Below are 14,609 nucleotides of genomic sequence, written 5' to 3'. Positions count from 1 at the left end.
TTTTTCTTAGTGATCAGGAAGAAGTTTTTATGTATTAGGAAATTAGCCCTTTGTCTTATGTCTGTTTACAATAAACTATTTTTTCTGCATAGAAATTTAATATTTTAATGTAGTCAAAATTATCAATCATTTACATTATGGATGCTGGATGTAAGTCAAGACCCTGACTTTCAAAGAAAGTTAAAATATTAACTTTTTCTGAGCTGTTTCCAGTGCTCAGAAAAGCAAGCTACCAAGAGAAAAATAACCCAAGAACGTTCCTAGTGTATCCCCATCTCACAGATGAGGAAACTCACACAGTTCGCAAAGCAACTGAGAGGCAGAGGCGGGACTGAAAGCAGGGCTCTCGGGGGAGTCAGCCACTTTGCTCTACATGCACCTTATCAAGCACGGGTTAATCTCTTAAAACAAAACAACGCAATTAAAATCATAAAGTAGCCTAACTCAAGCCACACACCGATCATGTACAACATTCTCATTGTGTTTTATTGAAGGCAAGATTCAATAAATTGAAAAGAGCCCCAAGGCTTGGTAGTTAAAGGAGTCCTATTCATATTAACTACTGATTAATATAATGATGTAAGTTTCAAAGAAATGTGTACAATGAAGTTACTAATCTTAATTTCAACATAAAAATTATTTTTACTAGATTTAAATATTTAGGGTGAATGCCTAATACTTCAACTTGAGACAGCAAAAGTTTAGGTATTCTCTGCAAGTTTAGATAACACTAACCAAAAATAGCAATAATGTACCTTTATTTTTAATGCGGAGTCACTGTGGGTGTGAGTCTTAGAAAGTTTCCTCATTATCTCAGCGCCAGTGACAGGTCCAGAGCCACCAGGGGGAGGCCGGTTTGCTATTCCTTCCAGCAGCATTGTGTGTTCACTGACAGTAGCTGAAACAGTTCAAGAGTAAGTGGGCTGCAGATTATCAGACATTTTCTTGAAACATCACCTCCAATGTTCCTAGCGGTGTAACTACTCTCAACCTTATATATTCCTTGACAAATACACTGTGGAATCTGCTTTAATAGTCATACATTCCCTTATTTTACTCTCCCAGCTACAATCTTCTCATTCAGTTTCAAGAAAGGAACAAACAGCTTTTACTGAACCTCACCTATGCCACTCAAATAGTATGGAGATCCAAAACCACTTCAGGTGAGCTCAAAAAGCACAGAATTGTCACAGATTAACAGGCATTTGCAGACAATCAATTAGAAGGGATATTGACTACACTGTTCTTTCAACTTTTGTGTAGATTTGAAAATTTTCCAAATAAATAGGAAACAAAATCCAGCCTATTTCTCATAACACATTCATTTATTAAATATAATTTTAAAACTTCTTGAAAAAAACTGAAGTATTATACATTAATGTTCTGAAAGCTCTAATTTTAACACTACTGTCCTTTCTCATGGTACTTTTAATTTTTTTTCAACCTATCATAAGATGAATTGCAGTGACTACTACATTTCACGATAATAAAAATTACCCCTTGTAAAGGCATTAAGTATGGATGTACATTTCTGCAATGCATATCTGTGGCCTGTGATGTGGCGCAGCCATTAGGCTGACAGAATTAGTGGCTGAGTGCAGGCCCCCAAACATTACACAGTCAAACAAGCACCAGGTCAAATTCAAATATTCCCTTAAAACTGAGGGGGCGGTGATAAGAAGACCAATGTAAAGTTTAGAAGGAGGTTAATGTCTGTCACTCCATTCTACTTCTACAAAGGTGTCCGTTGTTTGTACTAGATAGATTAGGATAAGTCTACTGTATTTCATAAATTAAACTTAAAAATCAAGTCAGTATCAAGACTCCAACATTATTATCATTTATTTGGACTCATGCAAATCATACTTACAGAGCTAAGCCATGACAAAGTCAAATTTCAAATTTGGGACCCAAATTATTAAAATTATCACATGCACTAGGTTACCAAGTCCAAAATCACTAGCTAAAATCTTTACAAAATTACCTGCGTCAAATTCAAATTCCGCCCCCTCAGCGCTGGTGTCACTTTGAAGACCAGCCCCGTTGTCAAGCCCAAGTGCATCCTCGTGTTCGTGCTCCACAGCTGCTTGGGGTTTCAGGGGCTGAGCTGGTCGATGTAAGCTCACTCCTTTAAAGGCCGGTGTCACCACAATGAACTTCATCCATTGCCTTGCCAGTGCAACTAAACCTTTCTTTAAGGTTACCAAAGCAGGAAGCCCGTCACTCTGCAACAACAGCGAAGTGGTTAGACTAACCTTACTGTGTAACAGTTGCCACTTAAGTGTTTTGCATACATTTCATTTAAATCTCATAATCCATTTAGAAATGAAGAAACTAGAATTTATATTGTAAGTCATTTGTCCACCGTTACGCAGAGAGTCAGTATCTCAAGCTGACTGCAGAACTCATTCTAAACACAAGGTTCCGTCACAAACACAGCAGCTCCAGGTGAGTAACAGACTAAGTGTAGGGTACAAAACTGGGATTCTTCTTAAGAAGCATTCAATCCACTTTACCTTTTATGCCCAACTGAAGATGCAAATGTATTTTGAATGACCTGGAATATTCATTGAGCAAAGAAGGAATGAAATTACTCCCTTGAAAGATTAGATAACCACCACTATTTTTAACATTAAAAAAATACAGTACTATAATTAAATGCTGGACATAGATGGATTTGTAACTGCTTTGAAAATTAAATGTATTATCAATTATCAAGTAACAATTACATAATTTAGAACACACTTTGTTCCACATGGTGATGGTTCTAAGAGAAAATTTGGCTGTTTTTCCTGTTGGAGCCTTAGCCTGAGAAGAAAATACCTGACTTCTCTCCATCCCCTTTCCCACAATTCCTTGCGTTAGGAGAAATGGCTTTGGTTGAAGAGAGTTATTTACTAAACGGCAGGAATGACCTCATTTACTCTCTGAGAAACATCAGGTCCCTTAGCCTGCCCTTTCACTCCCAGAATCAAGTAAGGAGGTTCATCCTGTGATTCTTCCTCTTACAAGGAAAGCACAAGCCTATCAGGGCAGGGCGCCCTCCCACGGGAAAAGCCTGTCATTCTCTCTGTTCTGCTTCCTCTGCCTGTGGCTGGACGGGCAGATGAGCCTTACACTGTGGACCTCTGAGTCCTCAATTCTCAGGGTGGGAGTGGAGAGCACAACACCAACCTCAGGTCAAGTACTTTTACAAATCCATCATTTCCTAGAGAGTCTTTCATGGCAGTTTTATCAGGAGCTTGATTGGCCATCGGTAGTATGGATACACTGACGCCTAATTTGGGATCCCTAAAATTCTTGTGTATTCCCTACTGACCAGAAGCTTAGAGAGCAGAAAGGAGATCCTCAGGCTCTAAACCCCTAATCACGATGTTTTACCTTCTAGAATGCTTGTCTAGGGGCAGAGGTGTACTGTATTAATTTTGTACAATTATATATTCTTCCCCTCAATCATTAACTGTTTCTGTGAAATCTGACTCTGGTGATTACTCTCTTGCTTGAAACTCATTATCCCTTTGGCTTCCAAGACATTCTTTCCCGGTTCTCCTACTTTTCTTTCCCTTCCTTAGCACTCTGTGTACCTCTATCTGCCCTTCCTACCCCGTTTCATAGTGGTATTCTTCAGGGATCCATCCCAGACCACTTTCTCCCACACACCATCCCTAGACGCCTCGTACATATCCACAGCTTCTAGCACCTTTATCTACCAACTCCCAGGTCAGTAATCTGAGCCCGCTGTTGTCTAGAAGCCTGTATTTCATATTTGTCCTCTGGAGTTCCCACATGCATCTCACACTCCGTGGGTCAATGGTTTCTTTAGAGCTGACAAATGGCTCCAATAACTCACCATCGTAGCGTCATCAATGATGGAGTAATTCGCCTGGTGCAGGTAGTGGTGGAGTATATTGCACAGTAGACATGAAGGGTTTTCTTGGAGAAAGCGGGCAAGTTTTGTGAGTCTGTTGTACTTACTTCTTAGGGGGAAATGTACACTTTTATTCTGAAACAAAACAAAAATCACAGGTTTAAAATGGTGTCTCAAAAATAGTACAAATAAAAGATATACAGTAATTAAGAACTTGCAGGTCTGTTTTCCAACAATGGTGAATAATAGGGATTGTTTTCAATGATAAACTATGTGTAATCCCTTGTATTATTGGAAGACTTACCTCCAATGCCTCCGTCATTATGCAGCCCATAACGGCACAGATTCTCAGCGTACCCTCAGTTTCCAGTTTGTTTAAGGACGACTTGAGTTGATCAATGGGGACGAGCCATGCACCAACAGCTGGAGTCGCAGTGCTTAAAAGGTTCAGCTGCCTTTAAAAATTTGTTTTTAATTATAAAAACAAGTGTCAAGATTTGTATTTCAAACAATCCTCCCTATCTACTGGACTTAGTGGCTATTTTATTTAGGCAAAATTACTTTTCCTTTTGATCACCAGACAAATTATGAAGCTGTACCTAGGATATGCAAAGAATAGGTAATAGAAAAGAAAAAATATATACAAGCTTATTGGAAGTAAAAAGAATAAAAAGCTTATGGCAGGGTAATATGTGAAATAAAACTAAAGCCCTAGAAAAGAAAAAGGGTCAAACAAGCTGAGAATAACATCTACAGAAAATATGAAGTAGCAAAGATGGGGAAAAGGTGGCAACCCTAACACTGGAGATATCAGAAAAATAATTTAAAAAACAGAAAAACATATGAAACAGAACTGGATGCTATTTAACATAAAGAAACACCAAGTGGCGGTATTGAGCTTGTAAAGCCCTTTACCTGGAAAACGCATGTGTAGGCGACCGCACGTTGGTGGGCGCTGCAAAGCTAAACCAGATCTCCTGGATAGTGAGCTTCATGCTGCAGGAATCTGGGGGCGGAGGCAGGAGGGGCAGATCTTTTTTCAAATCATCAGATTCTACTCCTTCATCCTACATAAAAGAGAACACCAACAACTTTCTGTTTAGGGGTGTTAAGTGTGATATTTTTCCAGATGAAGAAAGTAAGAGGGAGATGTTTTGTCACTTGCCAGAGGTTACCCAGCTACGCAGTGGGGGAATGAATGAGGCATGAAGGGCTTCTGTCTCACATTGCCATCTGGTTCCCTTTCCATTTTAACAGAATATTTCAAACTGCCAACTAAAGTGCCATAATAAGTAGCCCACATTCAAATAAATAACACTGTACAAAAAATTCTTAGTTACCTCATATGCTAGAAATCTAACTCTGTATTGAAAAGGAGGAATGATAGTTTTAACATGTAGAATCACTACTCCAGAATGCAGCGGGATAAGATGCACAATGTCAAAGAAACAAAAAGGCCCACTGCCTGTTACATCTGCTTCAGGTCTCCAGTTCACCTTTAGATATCGTGGTCACGACAACGAACAGATTGGCACTTTCTTGTGGGTGATTAAGGAATGAAGAATACACACAAAATAGCTGTGAATCCTAAGTGTTACAAACAGTGCGAACTACAGCCCCTAACAAAGTCAGCACTAAATATAAGTCCACCTCCCTTATCTGCAATTCTAAAATCCACATTCTGAAAATCTAAATCTCTTTCTCTACATGTGGCATCAAAATCTGATTTGAACTGATGAGGAGCTATTTATCCCACCTGGTGTTTGTCTTACAGTTGTGCTGTAGAAAGTTAAATAGTTCAAGATGAGTGCTGCCTCCGACGCCCCGGGAGTTTATGTAACACACAGTACACACCATGTAACCTTTCTTTTAAAAGAAGGAAATCTGAATTCTCAAATACATCTGGCCTGCGGGTTTCAGACAGGGGCTGCGAGCCAGGCACTGAGTATACAAAGACACAGAAGACAGTCCTGAGGAAGCTGAAATTTTAAAAAAAGGAAGGGGACTTGTAGACAATAAGCAACTAACTGTAAGAGCATGTGAAGCAAAGAATAATCAGCTGGATTTTAGATTGACTGACTTCTTGGTGCCAATGCACGTGTCAAGGAGGCATCAGAAAGGCCACTGGACACAACCCTGGAGCTCAGGTGAAGGCGTGGTGCTAAGGGCATAACCGAGGGCAAGGAGCAGTGTCAGCAAGTGATGGAGCTTGATGAGGAACGAAGTAAGTCAGGGAGTGGACAAACAGCAGGAAGACGAGAGCAGCTGAGCACGGGACACAGGGGAGAACACCATAGTTAAGAAGGTCAAGGCACTGCCTCCGGAAATGGACCCAGAAAAGTCAGAGAACCCAAAGAAAGCAATGATACAAAATGGGGGACTTTCAGCAAGGACAGCAGGATCAGAGAGAGCTCGAGGAAGACAGCTGTGTTTCCACCAGGGATTTTAGTAGGTGAAAGGGAAGGAAAGAACGGGCCGGCTCCTTCCAGCTCTTCTGTCCAGAGAGCAGCTCCTACACATTTAATTTCCTTAAACTGCTAATCCCCACTCACCACTCAAACACTTCCAAAGACCTCACAAGAAAACTGATTAAACTCTCAAACTACCCATCAAGTCAAAATAAAGATCTCAAACGAAATTCCTAGAAACCTGGGGTTCACAGTATGCCAAAGAATACTGGATAACAATGACACTTTTCTGAATTAAAAGGTGCCTTCTTTCTTCTTCAATTGGTCTAATTTTCCAATGACCAGAAGTATACGTGTGTGTGTGTGTGTGTGTGTGTGTGTGTGTGTGTGTTTAAGCCCAACATTTCCCAAGTTCTTACTACAGGGAGACACTGAGTTAAGCCTTTCATAGGTAGTGTCTCCTTCAATCTTCACTCTAGAACGTCAACATCATTACAATACTGTTGTTACAGATGAAACTTAGGAGAGGGTAAATGACTTGCCCAAGGTCACCAGTCACTTAGGGGTACAACCCTTCTGTACTCTAGAATTCTAAGTATTTTCATTATTGCTGCCTATATTCATCACTATGAAATTCTCCATAATAAAAATAACAAATGAGTTGCATATCAGGTGTTTTTCAGGAGTCTAATTGAAATAGGCAGACACTGATAGAAATACTTAGAACTTACATGAAATTCTACCAGCAACAAAACAAAGCCTGCTTTTTTGAAATTCTATGAACTCATTAATTCAATAAATATTAAGTGACTAATGCACACAGTGCTATGCTAGGTACTATGACAGATTATAAATATGTCTAGGATGCAGTGCCCACAGAAATTATATTCTAGTAAAAGTAGAATCACCAAAATGCCTTGACAACCATTTAAGCAAAATCCAAAATATAGAAGACAAGCAAATATACTCCAGAAATTAATTCTGAATTGGGTATGTCGTTTTCCATGTTATTTTTCCAAAGCATGATTGTAAGAAATCCACCAACCTGTTCATCTGAAACAGAATTTCCATTTAAATCTGAAGAAGGGCTTGTTCGGTCACAAGGAAGATTATCCTCAGAGACATCAGTGTTATAGCCGCTGCCCGTGGGAGAATCAGAAGAATTATTGGATGTTAGCACTCCACCTCTTTCTGTGACACTAGCTTTACCTATCGTTCCAAAAGTATTATATAAAACAGCACCAGACTGTCTTCCTCCTATAAAAATGAAAGAATTTATTAAAAACAGTGGGTATCTCAATGATGTATTCCACAATATCCATAAAGATACAAATAAAAAACCACATAACTATCTTTTTTCTCTCACCCAAACTTTGCCCCTATCTATAAGAGGGACACGTAAGATTAGATTGTAGGTAAGGAATTGTAGGCACATACAACTACTATAATATATGACTAAACCTAAAAGTCTTATCCACAGTCCAGCCTTCCCATTTTAATGTATTATTCAATAAAGTAAAAGAAAATAGGTATAATTGTAAGTTGGCCTATCTTGCCGAACAAAAGATTTACAGTATTTTCATCCTACACGTCAAAGCTATGCAAATCAAAGAACCAGTTCCGAAAGTGCAAGCTTTCAAAAGTTGGGGGACTCTGTTCTGAATCACAGACTGTTTTGTTCAGGCACTGAGGTTTTGCATGTCTAGACGCTCTGCTAGTTCCGGAAGGAACTAGCAATGGAGGGAATGGGATGGGGCACCCAACCCTGGTAAACAATCCCAGGTACCACATTTTCTCCCCAGATACGCCGATTCCATGCACGTTACTCAAAGTTATGAGTGCTCAAAACATCTCAGCCATGTGGGGCCTATTTGTCCCCTCCTGAAGCAGAATTTATAAAAACAAAAATACCTACCTTTTATGGTTAAATTTTCCAGTCCACATTCAAACATTATCCAGCCCCATTTTTCTTGGCTGGGACCTATTCGAGTTACATCTGGAATAGCTTGCTGATCAGTTTCATCCACAAATGTAAACTCATCTAACTCTTCAAGAGTAAACAAAACTTTGGACTTCTCAAAGGGAATAGCAGTGATGGCACAAGTACCAATATCTGTGATCAAAAGAAAACAAAATCACCATTCTTACAGACAGAGGTTTGCATACATTTTTTTAAAACACCAAGCAATGTAAACATTTTGCACAGTGGTTGTGTTTAAAAGATACCTTAGCAGTCTGTCAAAAAGGAAAATAAACAAATGAACCAACCAACTTCCAAAATAATGCTATGTAAGGTAGTACCACTTGAAAAGTTCCAGAATCATGTTGAAGAGGAAGGAAAAAAGATTCCACAGTAACAAATAATTACCCAAAGGCAGAAGGAATTCATTTCTGAAAGATTACAGGGCACTCTAAAAATCTAAAGTTAAAATGCTCCTGAATAATTCAGTTTCACAGTAAGCAATTTTTAAATACTTTCTCACCATGTTACAAAATAAAAAATTATTTTAATTATCCAGCCTTGGGGAAAGCATTATATTCTAGAAAAATTACAGCTTTTACTAAAAGATTGCTTCATGCTAATATATTTTGTGTAACTACAATTTATCACACATGTCTTCATATCCCACTGCTTACGATATGCAATATGAAAATTAACATCCCGAAGAACTGGCAGAGGTTTTCGTTTTATCTTACTTTTTAAAATGTCTTTCTCTGATTACAGCTAATAAATGCAGAAAAGCAAGAAGATGAAAACAGACACATAAATTTACCACCCAAAGAGAAGTGCATTTGAAGTAAGTTATCTCCTAGCTCTTTAGAGATCATTTTACAAACCTAGCTTTAGCTCCCAATTTTCATGCAACAGTAAGCTAAGCCATGATTAATTTCCTCAGGTCATTAAAAATTCTTCCAAGATATTATTTTAACAGCTATATAATATTCCATTATGAAAATAAAATACTATACATTTACGATTAGAGTCTTTCCTAACCAGAAAGTAAAAATTAACCTACATTTTCTATAGTTTCCTCATTATTTATAATAATTTTTTTATATTTCTCTTTAATTTCATTAACTTATTCTGATGCATGGTATAACAGGAGGATTTAAGTTGTATTTTATTTAAATGTTTTGACGAAGTAATACACTCACATAGATCAAAGTTCCAAAAACTACAAAAGGGTGTACAATGCGAGCCCCTGACACCATACCTAGAAATCTCCTTCCCCTTCCTACAGGTAACAAATGTCCTGAGATTACTGAGTATCTATTCACAGATACCGTATGTACATATAAGCAAAGACATTAATTTCCTTTTTCCCCCCTATATTTTTATGCAATGGCCACCTTGGAATTTCTTCGGGAGTTTTGTCTTTGATGAGTTTTTTCTGGACTATGTATGTGCGTTTTAAAATCATATGTGATTATTGACTGTGGTCTGTATAACACCCAGGGGATTACCAGTGCAAACTACAGAGCTGAGCTCGGCACGTCTTTCTGTAACTCAGGCCACTGTGAGGTGTACCCGCATTAAGACCACAGAGCTCAGGGAGTCACAAACGATCTCTTCCTGTGGACTCCTCCAGTGAAACGTTTTGGCCTCAAACACAAGGACAGTGAAATAAGCCTTGAGAAAAGCCACAGCCTTATACGGGCCCAGAGCACAGACAGGAATCATGGAACCTTCAGAGCCTACAGAATGCAGGGGGCAAATTCAAGGAAATCATTTGTTCATTCAGGACTGGTCACTTGTCCCATATGGAGATTTTTAGCATAGCAATCATCTCAAATAAGACTAATAAACCTCAGTTTTTTCCTGGATTGAATCTTTGACAATCTAAGATCATTTAAGCCTCCTCATGAGCATATGCACTGAGTTGAGTCAAAAATGTTGAAATGGTGGGTGTCGTCTCTAGTTTTCTCTTTAAGAGGCACAGCCATGTCTATCACTTTTTATGGCTGCTGTATTTTGCAGACTTGACTATCTACTGTTGGTATGACGATTAATTATTTTCAATCAAATTGTGCCAACATAAAGTTTAATAAAGGGAGAAAGTCTATAAAGCTCACACTCTCCCTGTTCTACAACGAGCAAGCAGACAGATGGGTTCCTAATTTGGGGCCATACCACTTACATTCCTACCAAAGTTTCCCTTCCATTCTGTATGAAATGTGAATAATAAATAGTTTAATAATACCATGTGTTCAAAATGTGCAGAAATACCTTTCTTATGAAATATTCAAGTGACAGCAACATTTAGAGGAAAAAATAATGTTTCCTCTTGCAAAATCCTCTTGTATTTATACATGTCAAAGAAAAATATTTGTAGAATCCTACCTGTTGTATCTAGACCCCTGAGTTGCCCATGAACGCGATGAATGTTTAACTTGGCAGCAATTTCTTTGCCTTTCTCTGCTCCCGCATTCGATCTGAGAGATCCAGATGACTGAGGCTGCATTTTAGTGGTGTGGACGTACCTATCAAAATGGGATGTTCTGCTGGGCTCGGCATTATTTGAAGACTCTTCAACCACACCTCTTGATGGAAAAGAAAAACAGTGTGATGGTTAACATTTAAATAACACAGTTCCAGAAACACATTTAACTAATAAGTGTTTTTAAATTTTTTTTTAATTCCACTGCTTTACACAAACCAATATTAATAATAAATTCTTCAGTGTTCACCGAAAAATAGTATGAATAAAAACAGAACAAACTTCTAAAAACATACTAAGTGAGATTTGAAATTCCAATACCAGTTTATAATTTTTGAAAATGTATTAAGATGATGACAGAGGCTTGCTTTTACATCCAGGAAGATAATCGTAGCTCGAATTAATGAAATCTTTCTTACCTGTTCATACGAACTTGTGTAGCGATTCTGTCAAAACACAATGCAACTAGGGACACATGACTCACACTTCTGCTAGGAGCTGTACTTGGAGATTCTTCCACTGAGGCTTGCAACAAACATAAGTTTACCTAACACACAAAATGAAATAAATGATAGAGTTGAAAAGGTGAAAACTGTCAAACGTAAGATATACAGAAAAATGAAAAAATTATTGTTAGGAATAGCATATCAATGTGTCTGACAGGGATGAAGATGAAGTTTATAAATATCGACTCATAAAATCATCACAATTAAATTCTTACTGGATGGATGTGGAATATTTTAGTATATCTTACCCAATATTCTGCCTAAGTAAACTTACTTACATTACCTTCCTATATCAGATAATCAGGAAATAAAATATATACTTTTGATATTACAATCTATTCCACTACCATTCAGTTTAGTGAATACAAAGGATAAAACCACCAAAGTGCTCTCCTCTTTCAGGAAAATTTTCAAAACTACTAATTTTTACCTTGGGTATGCTAACATTAGCCTGAAGACCTTTAATTGTTACATTATCTTGCTTCGTTATAAGATTTGTTTGTGCTTGTCCTTGGTTAGTGGTTCCCAGAGGAGGGTGCTCAGTTTTTGTTGCTCTGACATCTTGTTTGGAAGACAACTAAAAAGAGTGAGAGAGGAATTACTATTTCGCAGACATTTCATGATTCCCAATCCTCCACACAGCAACTTGCTCATCCACTAGGCTCTTTCATGCCCAGCTATGTACCAGCTGCCGTCTGGTTTAGACCCCAGTTTTAAAGTCCAAACCTTAGCAAATAGGATTGAGAGAAGTGATCCACAATACAATGAAATCGGCCTACAGGGAACCAGACACAAATAACAATAATAGGTACTTTTTTAGGATCACTAAATTCTACCTACTTGAGAGCAGATTTAGTTTCTCATAACTGGCTCCTTGTTGGCCAAGAAATTTTTCAAATTTCTTTTGATTTGTATTCTTCTACCCTAATTACCAATATATTTTGAATAACTGAATCACTAGAACCGCCACCCTCACTTTCTCCTTATCTCTAGTCCCTAGTCCAAATATGACCCAGATCAATTTGAAAGTCAAATGCAGAATCGCCAGAAAAACACCAGGAGATGACTGCTAAGAAAGTAGCTTCATGGACTGGACGATAGCATAAGTTGAATATCACACACGAGGAAGCAATGATGTGATTCACTGAGGTGAACAAAAAAATCTCCAAAATATTGTAAGACAAGTTATCTAATCATATAGGGAAACCAAAATAATATGTAGCTCAATTTCTTAGAAAATGAACATAGCAGTCCTAAAGAATGCTCATTCACTTAGGAACAAAGCTCTTCAGGAAAGGATTAGAATTAAGCTACTTCTGAAATTAAAATAAATAAAATAAAGCTATATTTTAACAGGCGACTACTATTTAACCCATAGTATAGTTATATATCCTGTCTCTTATGGAGCCAATGACATAAAAACTATTCAGAAATGTCCATGAATTCCAGTTTAAAAAGCTAATATAATGTTAATAAATTCAAATTTTTCAAGTTTGGATATTATGTACCCATAAAGAATACTCAATTTGCCACACTCTCCTGAATAAAAAGGTCTCACATTTTCTGAGAAGGTGGTCTTGCTGTTCTGGACAGCTTCCCTGAGGACTTGGGCATGAAGATTGTCTACGATGGCAGCTGGATGTCGCGTGCTGGCAAGATGAACCATTGCTTCAATGTATCTGAGGGAAGAGAAACAGTAAATGCAAAACGTGAGTGTCACTTAACATGATGATCTACTTTATTGAAACTGCTCCATTTATGTTCCATTCTAGATTTCAGTCATGTTAGTTTTATCTCCTTGGATAAACTACAAGCTTCTTACAGGACAGAGAACCTATTATTTCCCCTTTATCCCTCCATGAACTAGACAATAGTAAGAATATCAAACATAATAATTAGTTACTGGGAATTGGGTCATTTTATGCTCATCGACACAAAAGCAAAAAAAGGAAAATATAATGCAATATAATTTTACAATATTGCAATATAATGATTTAAGCTGACAAAATAACAAATGATAACTGAAACAGAGAGCTTTCTAAACATATTTTCATTTTTGTTCAGTCAAAACAGCTATTATCAACATTCGTCTTTATGAACATATATCACATAAACTACTCATATCACATATATTTACTATTCATATCACATATATCATATCACATATATTTACTATTTTATAAAATAATAGATATAGTTATAGACAAAATCCATACCTGTCTAACGCTTCAGCCACCAGGGGAGTCAGAACAATATCAACGGTCCCTTTTACTTCAACGATGGCTGTTGTCCTGGTCTGAGACATTGGTTGCTCCAGGGTCCACTCTTCTGTTAATGTTTCGTCGTCTGTATTTTCAACAGTTTTCCTTTCCAGGGGAGTATATGGTGTACTGTACAATTTAACAACAAAGTAGAGATTACAAAGACCATGAAAAAAGAAGTTGGAGCTTCCTTAAGATGAGTGACCACTTAAATCTACATTTATTTTAACTAAAAATTTCACAGAATCGGACTAGTTTATGTCCCAAATACTTCTCAAACAGGACAAACGAGGTACTAAAATGCAAATGGATCAAAGATAGTTAATGTATCAAATGTGGAAAACATTTTTGACATATTTATTTTGATGGGCTTTTCCAAAATATGAACACTACAATTGTGAATTCTTGTTAGTTCCCAGTTTTGATACACCGAGTGATGGCTTGAGTAGTACGCGAGTATGCTACTAGAAATGCTATCGACTGCTGATAAACGCAGGCAAAGCCATGACACACAACAGAATTGAATTATTTAGGATAATTTATTCATAAAATAAAATCTACAGTCAAGTAAAGAATGTTATTTCTCAGAACAAACTCTGCATCTCCCATAATCAAGAAAAGACAAAGACTTTAAATGTGAAAAGTATGTAATTTTTACTTACTTTGAAGTTGATCCTGAAAGTTGCATTCCTCTGTCTAGTAAAGAATTAGCTGTGAGTCCCTGTTTGATGACCTAGAATCATGTAAAACATTACTTAGTCTAGAATTTTAATTTAATTATTCTCTAATTTTATGCTATAGACTGATTATTTGTGAATATCCAGATTACCCTGTTAATATGATTTTGACACACAATATAAATATTTGATAAATTGAGAAAAATCAAAGAAAATATTCATTTGGCAATTTCATTTTCTGTTTATTCAGATGACAAGGCAGGGCTGTAAGGCCTCAGCACTGAGTAAACGGCTGTAAGACAAAGCTTAAAAGCAAGTGCTTCAAATGTATTTCTTCCAGAGTTCCTTTTAAATTGAGCTTTTAAGATAATTTTCAAGTCTTTTCCTAGCACAATCAGCTTTTAAGTGGTGAAGAATCCCATAGAAACATTACATTATAGAAAAAGCTAG

General features: G+C 37.3%; 1 protein-coding gene across 3 annotated transcripts in view; it reads right to left on the bottom strand.

Moving 5' to 3' along the window:
* The window catches only part of BLTP1 (bridge-like lipid transfer protein family member 1), a 162,809-nt gene that overhangs the window by 73,614 nt on the left and 74,586 nt on the right, over positions 1-14,609 (bottom strand). For all 3 annotated transcript variants that reach the window (XM_081077429.1, XM_081077430.1, XM_081077431.1), the window contains exons 30-42: positions 14,145-14,215; positions 13,438-13,611; positions 12,780-12,900; positions 11,652-11,798; positions 11,135-11,262; positions 10,619-10,818; positions 8,192-8,389; positions 7,322-7,533; positions 4,784-4,935; positions 4,173-4,323; positions 3,851-4,003; positions 1,985-2,225; positions 756-898 (exon numbers count right to left, since the gene is read on the bottom strand). In XM_081077429.1, the coding sequence (XP_080933555.1) occupies positions 756-898; positions 1,985-2,225; positions 3,851-4,003; positions 4,173-4,323; positions 4,784-4,935; positions 7,322-7,533; positions 8,192-8,389; positions 10,619-10,818; positions 11,135-11,262; positions 11,652-11,798; positions 12,780-12,900; positions 13,438-13,611; positions 14,145-14,215 (2,091 nt within the window). The remainder of the gene's footprint in view (positions 1-755; positions 899-1,984; positions 2,226-3,850; positions 4,004-4,172; positions 4,324-4,783; positions 4,936-7,321; positions 7,534-8,191; positions 8,390-10,618; positions 10,819-11,134; positions 11,263-11,651; positions 11,799-12,779; positions 12,901-13,437; positions 13,612-14,144; positions 14,216-14,609) is intronic.

The sequence above is a fragment of the Rhinolophus hipposideros genome, assembly GCF_964194185.1.
Source record: "Rhinolophus hipposideros genome assembly, chromosome: 16".
In the NCBI taxonomy this organism is placed as follows: Eukaryota; Metazoa; Chordata; class Mammalia; order Chiroptera; family Rhinolophidae; genus Rhinolophus; species Rhinolophus hipposideros.
Note: the sequence above shows the minus strand (reverse complement) of the source record. Positions and strands in the feature narration are given on the sequence as shown.